The sequence below is a fragment of the Puma concolor genome, chromosome C1 (genome assembly GCF_028749965.1).
Source record: "Puma concolor isolate L17-30 chromosome C1, mPumCon1.1.hap2, whole genome shotgun sequence".
Classification (NCBI taxonomy): Eukaryota; Metazoa; Chordata; class Mammalia; order Carnivora; family Felidae; genus Puma; species Puma concolor.
In genome coordinates, this window is record NC_141674.1 from 31,802,501 (window position 1) to 31,816,118 (window position 13,618).

A 13,618-nucleotide genomic window follows, 5' to 3' on the forward strand; every position below is an offset into this window, starting at 1 on the left:
CCCATAAATACGCTGAGGTCCCAAACATGACCTGACCAAGCCACTTACCTTTGCTGATCCTTTACCCTTCCTCTTTCTTACCTTCTGCTGACCCGCTGACTAATGCCCCGCTATTCCCCTGAAACTGCTTTGGTAAAGTTGGTTTTCTCTTCCTGGTTGCCAAACTCAACAGCCTGTTTTCAGCCCTCATTTGTCTGATATTTCAACAGCATTAGACGCTGCTGACCACATCTCCTTCGGTGGCTTTCATGACATCTCCTCTGGTTCTTCTCCGACCTCCCCGGCTGCTTCTCAGTCTGTTACTCCCTTCTCTCTCTCTTTTCTTAATGTTTATTTTTGAGAGAGAGAGAGAGAGAGCAGGGGAGGGTGAGAGAGAGAGAGAGAGAGAGAGAGAGAGAGAGAGATGCACAGAATCCAAAGCAGTCTCCAGGCTCTGAGCTGTCAGCACAGAGCCTGACCCAGGGCTTGAACTCACGAACTGTGGGCGAGGCCATGACCTGAGCCGAAGTCGGACGTTCAACTGACTGAGCCACCCGGGCGCCCCACGTCCCTCCCTTCTCTTTAATGTCTGCGTTCCCCAAGGTTATGTCCTTGGCCACTTTCTTTTTATTACTCGGCATGACCATTCCTATGGCGATCGCTGATACGCTAATAACTTCAAAACATGCTTATTCTCAGCCCAGAGCTCACTACTGAGCACTTGGCCCATGTATCCAGACTTCCTCCAGTTGGCCATGAACCCTGGATGTCCCGGTGGGTCCCTTCTGGTCTTATCCTACTCTCTGCTATCCAACCTGCTCTTCCGGCTCCCACCTCGGGCAAGAGCCCATCTCATCCTCTAAGCCACACTCCTGGGAATCGTTTTGGCTCCTCTCTTTCCTATAGCCTCCACTTTAGTAGCCCATTACTAAGACTGCGGTCACCCCCAATATTCATTCCCACTTCTTCTGTAGTAGTAGGAACCCCCCCCCCCCCAATTCTAGCCACCAAGAATAAAGGCAACATTTCTGACTCTTTTTTGTGGTTCCATGCGGGCAACTTCCAGAAAGTGCCCTTCTCCTTCTCTTTCCTCCTTTTTTCTGGCTGGAATGTTGATAGAGCGGCCCGAGCAGCCTTTTGGGACCGCGAGGTCTAACCCATGAGTGACGAAGCAATAAGGTAGAGAAGCCTAGATCCTGTGACGCTGTGATAACCACACCAGTCCTGGACCACCTCCCTGGTTTCTTCTGTTCAAGCTGCCGTTATTCTGGTGCTTAAAGCCACACACCTAATCCTAAATAATCCTAAATCTACAGTTCATTCAGCAAGAGGGTCCATCTACCCCAGACATCGTGTGCCAGGCTTTTTCAGAGCAAATCTCTCTTAAATCTCATTCCTTCTGTGTTTACGGTCTCTGCCACGTAACCCACCTTGCCACCACGTGTCCTGGGGTGCTCGTCTGTACCTGGATCAGCGTCTCCAGTTCTCCACTGGGCCCCCCTTGAATTCGTGCTACTCAGAGCAGTCAGAGTGATGCTTGCAAAACACAAACCTAGCTCTTTTTCCATCCTGCACAAAGACTGCATGCCCCTACCCCCATTACTTACAGGATCAAGTTCAAGCTCCCCAGCCTGCCACTCAAGGGCCATCCCTTCTCTGACCCTTGATCTACTCGAGTAGATCACTCGCTCCTCTGACCGCCGCCCTACACGCTGACACACTGGCATGTTGTCCTTCCCAGTCAAGCCTTATTCATTCATGCCACTTGGTCAGAGGACACACTGTTACCTCCCCTGGCATTTTCTTCTTTCATGTGCTCATGTCCCATTCTACTCCATCCATCCCACCATGTGAGCACCTAGCATGTGTTATAAACTTTGGCAAGTACCATTATCATCCCTAGTTTACATGTAGGAAAACCGGGACTCGGAGAAAGGAAGTGAATTACCCAGGGTGCACATTCGCAGTGCGGACATCAACTCTTCCCAGTTCCAGCAATCTCTGTTCATTTATTTCGGGGGAGAGGGGGAGAGAGAGAGAGAGAGAGAAAGTGTGAGTGGTGGAGGGGCAGAGAGAGAGAGGGAGAGTATCCCAAGTAGGCTCAACGCAGGGCTCGATCCCACGAACCATGAGATCATGACCTGAGTGGAGATAAAGAGCAGGACGCTTAACTGACTGAGCCACCCAGGCTCCCCAACCAGCCATTCTCTTTATATAGAGACACCTCTGACACCTTCCCCGCCCCCACCAAGTATTCTGGGGCATGGGAGACTTGAGTTCTAATCTCCATTGAGCCACTTATTACTACCACCTGCTGTGGTAGAGACAGCTGGTTGTCCACCCAAATCCACCCCTCCCATTTTCTGTACTGATTGAAAGCACATTCTCTAGTCTTTTTTGCAGCTAAATGGGGTCATGTGAACAAATTCTTGTCAAGAGAATCTGGGCGGAAGTAATGTACGTATCTGGGCCTTAAAACATTGCTTGTACTTTACCTCTTTGCTGTCCTCTTCCTGAGAGCTGACCCAGCTTCCACTCCACAAAGACAAACAAGACAAAACAACAACAAAAACCCAATCCCAGTAGCCCCTGGGTGGCTCAGTCGGTTAAGCACCGTCTGCCTTCGGCTCAGATCATGATCTCACAGTTCATGAGTTCAAGCCCCGTGTCGGGCTCTGTGCTGACAGCTCAGAGCCTGGAGCCTGCTTCCGATTCTGTGTCTCCCTCTCTCTCTGCCCCTCCCCCTCTTGGTCTCTGTCTCTTTCTCTCTCAAAAATAAATAAAACATTAAAAAAAAAAAAAACCCAACCCCTCAAAACAAAAAAGCCAAAGTGGATTTCGAGCAGCCTACCTGGCTCATGAGGTTGGGGTCATCGATAGCAGGGCAAGAAGGAAGCAATCTGGGTCCGAGTGACTGAGTAAAACTAGACAGAAATATTTTCTACTCTTGAAGCCACTTGAAACCTTTTCTGGTTCCCTTTGTACAGCAGCTGGGTTGACACTTAAATATCTCTCATTATATGTACTAGGCTAAGTACATTAAATTCAATAAATTACTAGCTGTGTGGTAGTAGGCATGTCACTTCCCCTCCACGTGCCTCAGTTTCCCTGCCTCTATGTATCTTGGAATAATAATGCGTAAGCAGACAGCTCACGTGTTTAGGGCACCAGCTGGAAACTTGAAAGGGTTTGATGTGAAGAAGAAGGGGAGGAGAAGGAGGAAGAAGAGGAAGAGAGAAAACATTGCGATTTGAGGGCACCTGGGTGGCTCAGTCAGTTAAACGTCCAACTCTTGATTTCTACTCCGGTCACGATCTCGCGGTTCCCAGGTTCGAGCCCCGCGTCAGGCTCTGCGCTGACAGTGTGGAGCCTGCTTGGGACTCCGTCTCCCTCTCTCTCTGCCCCTCCCCCACCCACGATCTCTCCCTCTCTCTCTCTTTCTCTCTCCCTCTCGAACATAAATAAACATTAAAAAAACATTGCTATTTAGACTAGTTATGGAAAACTGAAGAACTTTTTGGGATTTCTATCTATACCCATTTTGCCGTTTAGTATTATCTTATTTTTTTTTTCAACGTTTTTATTTATTTTTGGGACAGAGAGAGACAGAGCATGAACGGGGGAGGGGCAGAGAGAGAGGGAGACACAGAATCGGAAACAGGCTCCAGGCTCCGAGCCATCAGCCCAGAGCCTGACGCCGGGCTCGAACTCCCGGACCGCGAGATCGTGACCTGGCTGAAGTCGGACGCTTAACCGACTGCGCCACCCAGGCGCCCCAGTATTATCTTATTTTGAATCACCTAGAGAGGAACAGGCAAACTTATCCAAACTACATGAAGGAGAGGTGATTGCCCAAACAGAATTTGAGGAAAACTTTTTTTGGGGGGGGGGGCGGGGGAAGGATGACTGGATTCTAGAAGGCGTCAACGACAAATGTCTCCTTCTGCCTCTGGGTCTCCCTCTGCAGGCTGAAGAGGCCCATCCTTCCACCGTTTACGTGGGACATTGTTTGAAGTCACCATCCCCACTCTGGCCTCCTGTCTGGACACTGTTAACCAGCTGCTGCTTCTTACTCAGCACCTACTGTACTAATGTTGGAAACACCATCACTTATTGGGAACTTACCGTGGGCCAGGCACTGTGCTGGTCACACACACACACACACACACACACACACATACACACACACACACGTCAGCCTTGCTCATTTGATCTGACCAGTTGGGTGTGTGTGTATTGATACATATTTTAGACTAGAAAGAAAAACCAAACCAGAGGCTCAGAGTGGTAAGGTGGCTTTGCCCGGTGTCGTATATGTAGCTGGAGGCCAGAATTTTAATCCGGGTCCGTATTACACCAAGACCTGGGCTTGTTTGTCAGCCCCTGTGGCCAGACTGTTGACCTTGCTCTCTGCATACAGAACTCGGGGCAGAAGCACAACGGGGCCGGTGTCTCCTGCTGTCTCTGAGGAGGGCCAGAGCATTCCTGTCCTGAATTTAAACCCAGAAGCTATTGGGGGGGGGGGGGGGGAATGGAGAGATTTTTTTTGACACGAATGACACGAACGTTAAATGCCCCCAAAGGCAAAAGATACCATAAACAAAGTCAGACGACCAACCACAGATGGGGGAGAGAATATTTGCAACATTTACCAGAGACAAAGGTTTACTATTTGTAATATATAATGAACTCTTATACCGCGATGACAAAAAGACAAACGGCCCGGTAGGAACACGGGCAAGAGTATGCACAAGAAATTCTTAGGACCAGAAATACAAATAAACAACATCTTTCTTGATAATCAAAGAAACAGAAATTAAACAACCTTTTTTAAAAAAGAAATTTAGGGGGCGCCTGGGTGGCTCGGTTGGTTAAGCGTCCGACTTCGGCTCAGGTCATGATCTCACGGTTCCTGGGTTCGAGCCCCGCGTCCGGCTCTGTGCTGACAGCTCAGAGCTTGGAGCCTGTTTCAGATTCTGTGTCTCCCTCTCTCTGTGACCCTCCCCCGTTCATGCTCTGTCTCTCTCTGTCTCAAAAATAAATAAACGTTAAAAAAAAATTAAAAAAAAAAAAAAGAAATTTAGAGAGGTAACAATTAAAGACATTGCTAACGTCCCGTGTGGCCCAGGGTCTGAGCCAGCGGGCGCTCTGTCACAGCGCTGGCAGGAAGGTGAATGGGAACAGGTAGTTCGAGAACCATTTGGCAGTGGCTCTCACGGTTTTACTTGCTCATATCTTCTGACCCAGTAAGTCCCCTTCTAGGAGTGCATTATACAGAGATGTTTCCACAAGGGTGCAAAGGTAAATACACAAGGATGCTCCTTGTAGCATTGTTTAGTAACAGCGAAATTCAGGAAGCAAGTTCAGTTTCCATCGACAAGAGACCGGTTTAAGCAGATTCTGCACGATGCGGTCATTAAAAAGAGTGAGGGAGAGACGTGTTTACTGACAAGGGAAGATTCCTAGACTACATTAAGCGAAAGAACGAAATCCAATCATATACAACCGTATAGTCCTAGGCATGTAAAAAAGAGATGCGTATTGTGTACGTGTGTATAACACAGGTAACATAATGTACACATCGCATGTGCGCGTGTGGAAAAACCCGGAGGGTCTTGGAATTTTCACTTTATACCTTCGAAATTGTTTGAAATGACTTTGCCTCAAGTGTATATTACTTTTGACTGAACACAGTGTGTTTGTTTTAAGAGCAAACAATACTTGACTCATGTTCTCTGCCAGACCAGAGCAGGGGCTGGGTGTCGGGGGGGCGGGGGGGGGGCTTGCTGCCAGGATGTGCCAATTGACCGGAAGTGCCGACTTTATGGCACCGCCCACCGCAGGAACTTTTCACGAGGAAGCGGCAAAGGTGCAAGTCCGCCTGGAGCGCACCCCCTGATGAGCTGTAGGCGACTCTCTGTCCTGTCCCTGCCACACCCCTGCTCCCTGGGGGAGATCTGGACTTGATGCTAATTGATGTTCAACAGCCCTCCTCCTGCTGATGAGAACAGCCTCTTCCCTAGAGTCCTGTGTTTTGTTGAGTAGGTTGCTTGACCTCTCTGAGCCTCAGCTGCCTGGAAGGAGGCCAATAGGCTGGGATGAGGCCGGTAACGACAGCCGCCTCTGGGAGCTGTTGTGGGAGGGGGGGACATGCACATCAAGCCTGCGGCCCCACATGCGGGGGAAGCATTGCATTTCCCGCCTCCCTCAGTCTAGCCTCCCTGCCTTCTAGCACCTGTGAGGCAGGAGGGGTGGGGAATGTGGAATGTGGTCCTCCAGGTACTGAGTTTAGAGCACTCGCTTCTTTTTTAAGTCTGTTTATTTTTTGAGAGGGAGGGTGGGGGTGGGGGCCGGGGAGAGAATCTCGAATAGGCTCCACACCGTCAGCACAGAGCCCGATGCCATGTCTGAACTCACGAACTCACGCGAGATCTTGACCTAAGCCAAAATCAAGAGTTGGACACTTTACCGACTGAGCCACCCGGGTGCCCTGAGTTTAGAGCACTCAAATAAATGCGCCTCAGGTCACAGATTCATGGTTGGGCTGTCAGTAATGCTGCCAACTCCAGCTCAGGCTCTGGCCTGGACCCTCTTCTGGTCTCGGCTCCCAGCCCAGGGCCAGGAAGCAGCCCTTCCAGCACTTTCTAACACCCACTTGGAGCCACACGTGGGGTGGAAGCCAGGACAGCGATGAATCAGGTTCCGTCCTCAGAGCTGCCCAGCCTGGGGGAAAGACTCCTCATCAACCCTGATACGTGGTGAAGGTGGAGGCGCCAGAGAGGGCCTTTCAGGCCAAGGAAACAGCACAGGCGAGGTGTAGAGGCATCAGGAGCCCGAGGAGACTGCAGTGGAGGGTGGAGGGGGCCTGGAAGCTGGTTGGGATGAGGCTGTCTCCTCATCCCTGTGGAGATGCTCCCTGACATCCGAGCAGCTCACAGGGGCAGGGACTTGACATCACCTTCGTTCATCCTCACAAGAACCCTGTGGGATCTCCAACTGGCCCGTGAGAAACACTGAATTCAGAGTAGCTTCATTTCCTCTGTCTGCCCTGGCACACGTTGGACCTTGGGCTTTTTACCTGGGTGTCCTCCCCGGGTTGACCCACCCCTACCCGTTTATCACCATCAGCTCCCAGGACTTCCCAGACCCTGCGCTGCTTGGCAAAACCTGCCTGGAACCCCCCCCCCCCCACCCTGCATGTGACTCTGTGTTGCGCGCTCCGGGCTGGCCCACATCTCAAGTGCCAGGGTGCACGGATCCCTCTCCAGATCAGCTGCCTGGGGTCGAATGCGTGGCTGTTCACCCCCAACTCACCCCAACCAAGCAGCGCTGCACCATTTGCAATGTGCTCACAGAAACCTAGTCTTAACTGAATCCCTGCACGCACACCAAAGGGACTACGATCCCCACTGCACAGAAACTGAGGCCCAAAGAGGCTCAGTGACTCCTGTACCCCAAGGCCACAAAGTGGCAGAACCAAGTCTGGGACGCTGCTCTTGTTCCGCTCAGGCTCAGGTCCTTGGCCAGCCCCAGCCTGGGGGAGGGGGAGGGCCCTGGAGTACCAAAGTGGGCATGCCCACGCCAGCACTTAGCGGGATGTGACCTGAAGAACAATCCTGAGCTCATTCTGAACAATTCTGGGATCACTCTGAGCCCCAATCCCCTGACTTCTGAAATGGGGGTAAAGGTACCTCGCGGTGTTGTTCGCAGGGTTGAGTGGAGGTTAAAGGAGAGGCTGGAAAAGAAAGAGCACCTACTGGGTGCCGTTAGGTCCATCATGCCTGCACACAGGAGGCAGTCAACAAATTGGGACTCAGTGATCCTGACCCAGCACGGCCAGCAGCGGGGTGGCGTAAGAGTGAGGCAAGGACGGATTAGGAATTCAAGAGGATTACTTTGCAATCAGCTGAACCGAACGGCCTAAGCTGCCTGGGAAACACTGGGATCAGACTGTTCATTTAATTTATTCGTCAATGACTGTTGAACACTTAGCTGAGCTGGCACAGTGATGATGAGGATGGTGACAGCGGCTCTCAATTATTTCTGCCATGTCCCAGGTATTAATGCGGTCTCATCACATCAACCCTGTAAGGTTGCTATTCTGTGCAAAGGTTTTTTTTTTTTTTTTTCCGTCTCACAGGGCAGGTACTAATCAGGCCTGGGATGAAGGAGAGGCAAACGAGACACCCAGAGCACAAATTTAAGGAGGCTCTTGCTGTCATAGCTCTTATGACATTGGCCTCACCGTGTCCCCACCTGTGCTTGTGGTGGACTCTGTGACGTGCTGCCCAGACCCCCTTCCATGAGTTGTCCTGGCTACTGGGGCCGCTGGCCCTGCAGACAGCCGTCCCCTGCCAGCTCCCAGAGGGACTGCTCAGCAGCAAAGAGCTGCCTTGCCCAAGGTCAGCTGCCACCGGAGCTCCCCATGGGGCTGGCCAAGGCTCTGGTTGGGTTTGCTCTGTAGCTTTCTCTGCTCACATCTGCTCCGGCCCTTCCCTTCCACAGCTGCTGACCTTTAGGGCTCTCCCTAATAAGCTCCTTGCAAGCTAAACCGCATCAGACTCTGCTTCCTGGGGGCCCCAACCTGCAACAGTGGTCCTGCTGGAGTAAACCCCTCACTAGCTGGTTAAAACACAGCCTTTCGAAAGACTAGTATAAGGGTACCCCCGAAAAGCCCAGGCTCGGGGATACTAAACTACACACTACACTGTTCTAAACACCTTATGTGAATTGATTTAATTCATTTCCACTGCAGCCCTGCGAGGAGGAACTATTAGCGTTTCCATTTTATAGATGAGTTCAAGAGAAGTCTTGAAAAAAAAATAAAACTACTTTGTGATGAAATCCAATCATCGTTGAAAAGATGAGTCACAATAATGGGCTTCGGCCCCAGGGAAACTTTTCGTCTGAAAAGAAAGGAAAAAAAAAAAAAAAAAAAAGATGGGAAGATGTCTCGTCTGGGCCACAACTCAGTTCCCAACCTTGAGGGAGCCTGACTCCCAACCCCAAAGACCCAGGCCGGGTATGAGAGTAAAATCCACAAGCCCAAGGGCAACAGGTGGGTCGCTTTAGGAAGTAACCCCAGAGAAGAGGTGAAAGATATGCACCGGATCCACAGGAAGGTGGTGATCACCACCAAAGACTCAGAAGGCAAGGTGACTTATTGAGGTTAGGCAGCTAGTAAGAGTCGCTTCCGGAACTGGATCCCGAGGCCGTCAGAATACAAGCCTCTATGTGCTGGCAAGGACACTCCATCCTCCAAAGAATCCTCCAAAGGGTATCAGGGATTTGGAGATCCAGGTGATGGACTGCCCCAGCCTTACCTTCTATTCCGTCCACCTGTTTGTTGTCCAATTTGTCAGCAGCCCCGCTGGGAAGGATGGGGGGCTGGAAATAGCTCAGCAGCTGGACTCCTTCTACACCTCCCTCCACCCTGCCTTACCTCTACAAAGAGGCAGGTGTTGGGTTTTCATTGTAATCCCTTCCATATGGAGAGCACTTTGGTGTTTTACCAGCTGCTTGTTAACCCATCCCTGAATTTGCTCCTCATTTCTTTTTTTAATTTTTTTTTCAACTTTTATTTATTTTTGGGACAGAGAGAGACAGAGCATGGACGGGGGAGGGGCAGAGAGAGAGGGAGACACAGAATCGGAAACAGGCTCCAGGCTCCGAGCCATCAGCCCAGAGCCTGACGCGGGGCTCGAACTCCCGGACCGCGAGATCGTGACCTGGCTGAAGTCGGACGCTTAACCGACTGCGCCACCCAGGCGCCCCTTGCTCCTCATTTCTTGTGAGGCTTATTGCCTTATGAAATAGCAGGGCCAGTATATTAGCTCCATTTTACTAGTGGGAAAACTGAGGCTCATAGAGAAGGGAATCATGATAGTGTCCAGGAGACTGCCAGAGCCTCCCATCCCAATCCAGCCTCCTGATTTTGTTTTTAAGAGAGGGAGAGCGCGCAAGTGAACGAGGGGCAGAGAGAGTGCGTGCGTGCCAAAGAGAGTGAGAGAGAAACGGGGCTCACCCAAAGAGGGGCTCATGTTTACCCGAAGTGGGGCTCGAACTTACCTGATGTGGAACTTGAACTCAAGAATGGTGAGATCATGACCTGGGCCAAAGTCAAATGCTTAACGATTGAGCCACCCAGGTGCCCCCAGCCTCCTGTTTGTTTTTGTTTTTGTTTTTATCTCTAGGTCTTGGGCAGAGCTAGGGCAAACACAGGCCATTCTGAGCCCAGAGCTCAGGGCAGTCCCTTTCCAGAAGCCTATCTGTCCTTCCCATCCTGTCCCAGAAAGCCCCATTATCTTAGGGGAGACCTTTATTCACTTTCCTAAGACTTCCTGTCGTCCACTCCATGCCTTCTGGTGGCTCCAGAGCCCATGATGACACGGTATACCCTGAGTGAACTCACAGCTGGAGAGAAGAGTCATGTTAACAAACAAGTTCCTCATTAGAGCGAAGCCCAACCAGTGTTCCTCTCCAGAGTCTCTGGAATTCATTCTCTCTTCTCCAGCCCCACTGCCCTGTCCTAGCGGGTCCTCGGCATCTCTGACCTCCTCCTTGCCTTCAGAGCTTCTGTCCTGGCCTTTCACCCACCCCCATGAAACACCTAGGGATCTTTCCAGAGAGCCAATAGCAGAGGGTGGCCAGGAGCTCACAATGGTGATCAGGACTGAGGAACAACCCTGCCGGGCCTGGGAAAGCTCTCACATCTCTCCTCTGTAGAGTGGGGACCGTGCCTACTTCACAAAGTGGCTGGAAAGACCTTTGTTGTCCCTTCTAGAGACCCCATGCCCTAGTGCGTGCCCTGTACTTGTATGCTTCCTGCCTTTGAACAGGCTCTTCACTTAAACGCCACCTTCTCCAGCTCCTAAAGATCATCCTTCAAGGCTCTGTTCACATCAAATGTCGCTGCCTCCCTGAAGCCTGAACTGACACACCTCCAAGCAGCTGAAACCACTCCTTCCTCTTGAATGGATGGTGTCTTGGCCAAGGAAGAGAGCCAGGATTCAAAGCGAGAACTGTCTGAATTGTCAGGTCCCACCCAGCTTCCCTCTGGCCTCTGTGCAGCCTGAACAAACAGGTGAGGGCAGCACCACCAAGCTCTCCCACCCTTTCTCTGGGCTGAGAAGTCCAACCTAGGTGCCTGTGGGTTACTCCACCGCCAGGCAGCCTCTGCCTTCCAGATTATGATGTAACAGTTGCACAACTCACAGATATTTTTGAAAGAAACTGTCAATTTCCTCTCCTGGGCACTGCCGGGGGCTGTGGCCTCCATCCCACCCAGAGTCCCCAACGGCCCCAGGACTCTAGAACCCAAATATAGTGCAGGGTTGTTGAAGTGATAAACGAAAACGCAAGACTGTAAAGTGACCCAGTTTTATTTTGGTTTTGGAGGCCAGGGGGGGCATTGCCCCACTGTGCAGGGATCAGGGCTGTACAATCTTCTCCTCCCCAAGGCGGGGGCCCAGGCAGCAGGGTGGAGGCCCGGTGGATTGGCGGCTCCAGGGACCCAGTGACCGCAGTAGGTTGCACAAGGAGAGAAGGGGCATCAGGCAAGCAGCCTGGAATGGCTCAGATTGGGGGGTGGGGTAGAGGAGAATCCGAGAGGACAGAGAATCCAAGAACCGGGAGTCCGAAAGGGGGTCCGGTCCCCTTCACTTTACCGCCGAGGCTCCGGGACAGAGAGGGGGAGCTAAACTGTCATCCTGCAGGAGGCAGGGCCTGGAGTGAGGCCAGGCGTCCCAGCCCGGCGTCAGGCTCTGTGCGCTAACCCGCTGCCTCCACCCTCACGGAGGGTGCGCGCGGGGCCCAGGCGCAGGGTGCGGACTCCGGCGGGCAGTCAGATCCCCTTCTCCTCTCGGGCGCGCCAGGCAGGCGCCCGACCGCATTCAGCAGCTCACCGAGCCGGCGGGTGGCGCCGACCCCAAGTCCGAGAAGCAGTCGAACTCGCTCTGGCCCAGGAAGAGCTCGGGCAGCTCGCGCACGCGGTGCAGCCCGAGCTCCAGCTCCAGCGACGTCAGCGCCTCCTCGTCGATGAGTTCGGCGTCCATGCAGCCCAGGGCGTGCGCGGGCGGCGGTGGGGCCGGGGCGCCGGGCGCCGGCTGCAGGCACTGGGGCCCTCCCGGGACGCCGGGGGGCGCGGTCGCGCGGCCCGGGTACAGCGTCGCCACCGGCTGCAAGTGCGCGCTGCCGGCGGCCGGCGGTGGCACGGCCGGAAAGGGCTGGAAGGCAGGCGGCGGCCCGAAGGGCCCGTACGCCAGGGCCCCGGGTGGGGGCGGCGGCGGCGGGCCCAGCGGAGTCCCCCGCGGCCGCAAGCCGCTGTCCAGGCCCGGGCCCGCGTACGGCTGCAGCGTCCGGAGCGCGTGGGGGCCGTGGGAGGGCGCGCCGGGCGGCGGCCTCTGCACCAGGCGGTAGCCCTCGGCGAGCATCAGGTGGTCGGCCATGACGGCGGGCCGGATGCCTGCAGGGGCGGGGGGCGGATGGTCAGCGCGGGCGTCCCTCGGTCCCGGCCAGCTCTTCCTCAGCGGCGAGGGATCCGCGTCCCGTGCCCTCACCGCAGCCCGGACAGGCCAAGGAAAACGGCACTCGACCCGTGCTACTCTCCAGCCCAGGGCGCACCGAACTCAGAGGTCCCGCGCGCCCCGTGGTCTCAGCTCTCGGCAGCTAGAACACCGCACACCCGCAGGTTCGGGCTCTGAGACCTCCGCGCCGCGCCCCCAGAGTCAGTATCATCTTATACCAGAGGCGGAGCTTCCCCGCCCCCAGGCGCTCATTGGCTGAATGGGACGCTCCTGGGCCGGCCTGTCCCCCTCCTCCAGGTTTCAGCCCCGCCTCTCCCGGAGCTCCGCCCTTTGGGCCCGAGGCTGTGCCTTCAGGCTTAGAGAGCTGTCCTGGGGAGGGGTGTTTTGCACTTTTCAAGGGGTTTGGGCTGTCTCCTGCTCAGCCTGGGACTGGCTGGGGCCAAGCTCAAATTGACCGGAAGGTGGGTTGGGAAGGGCCAAAGGTTTGGGTCCCCAGAGCTGTAGGATCACAAGCTCAACTTCTTAATTTTCCAGATGGAAACCGAAGCTCAGCGGTGGAAAGGATTTCCTAGGAATACACACCAAAGTCTTAACAGGATCGAGACATGCCTTTGTGATTGCCATCTCTACACAGGACACATGCACTTTAGCGGTGCAGGGTCCCCCGGAAAGTTAACTGCTTGTCCCCATGACCCCAGGGGAGCCCGAGGCTCCCTCACGGGCTCCCGCTTACTTGTCGGTGGAAGCATGTACTGGGTTGTTATTAAAGTAATTTATAGGCACGTCTCTTGAAGGACTTGTATCCTCAGCATTTGGCCCAGAGCCTGGCTCAGAACAGGCTTTTAGTAAAGGTTGGGTGAAAGAACAAATGATCAAATGAATTGAAACTCATTCACCTGAGCTTCAGTTTCTTCATCTGCAAAATGGGAGCAACGGCAGCACTGACCCTACTGAGTTGTCCTGAGGGTTAAATAAAGCAGGGCATGTATAGTGCCTGGCACATAGTAGGTGCTCAAAAATGTATCTCAAATGAATGAAAGGCTGGATTTAGTTCTGTCCCTAGAGATCTTCAGAGTCGGGGATCTTGCACCTTCCCCTGATAGACTGGTAACAAC

The 13,618-nt window shown here is 53.4% G+C and overlaps 1 protein-coding gene and 1 long non-coding RNA gene across 2 annotated transcripts; one reads left to right on the plus strand and one right to left on the minus strand.

Moving 5' to 3' along the window:
* The first annotated feature begins 11,242 nt into the window (after positions 1–11,242).
* On the plus strand, positions 11,243–13,296 carry LOC147577951 (uncharacterized). The gene is made up of 2 exons (XR_015254636.1): positions 11,243–11,343; positions 13,038–13,296. It is a non-coding gene; the product is annotated as an uncharacterized LOC147577951 (long non-coding RNA).
* Positions 11,340–12,718, minus strand: CITED4 (Cbp/p300 interacting transactivator with ED-rich tail 4). Its single transcript, XM_025912708.2, has one exon. It carries the CDS (start codon positions 12,423–12,425, stop codon positions 11,871–11,873), a length of 555 nt encoding a protein of 184 aa, XP_025768493.1. The 5' UTR covers positions 12,426–12,718; the 3' UTR covers positions 11,340–11,870.
* Positions 13,297–13,618: the final 322 nt, after the last annotated feature.

Coding starts and splice junctions, on each gene's coding strand:
- CITED4 (XM_025912708.2), bottom strand. CDS start 12,425: ATGGCCGACCACCTGATGCTCGCCGAGGGCTACCGCCTGGTGCAGAGG.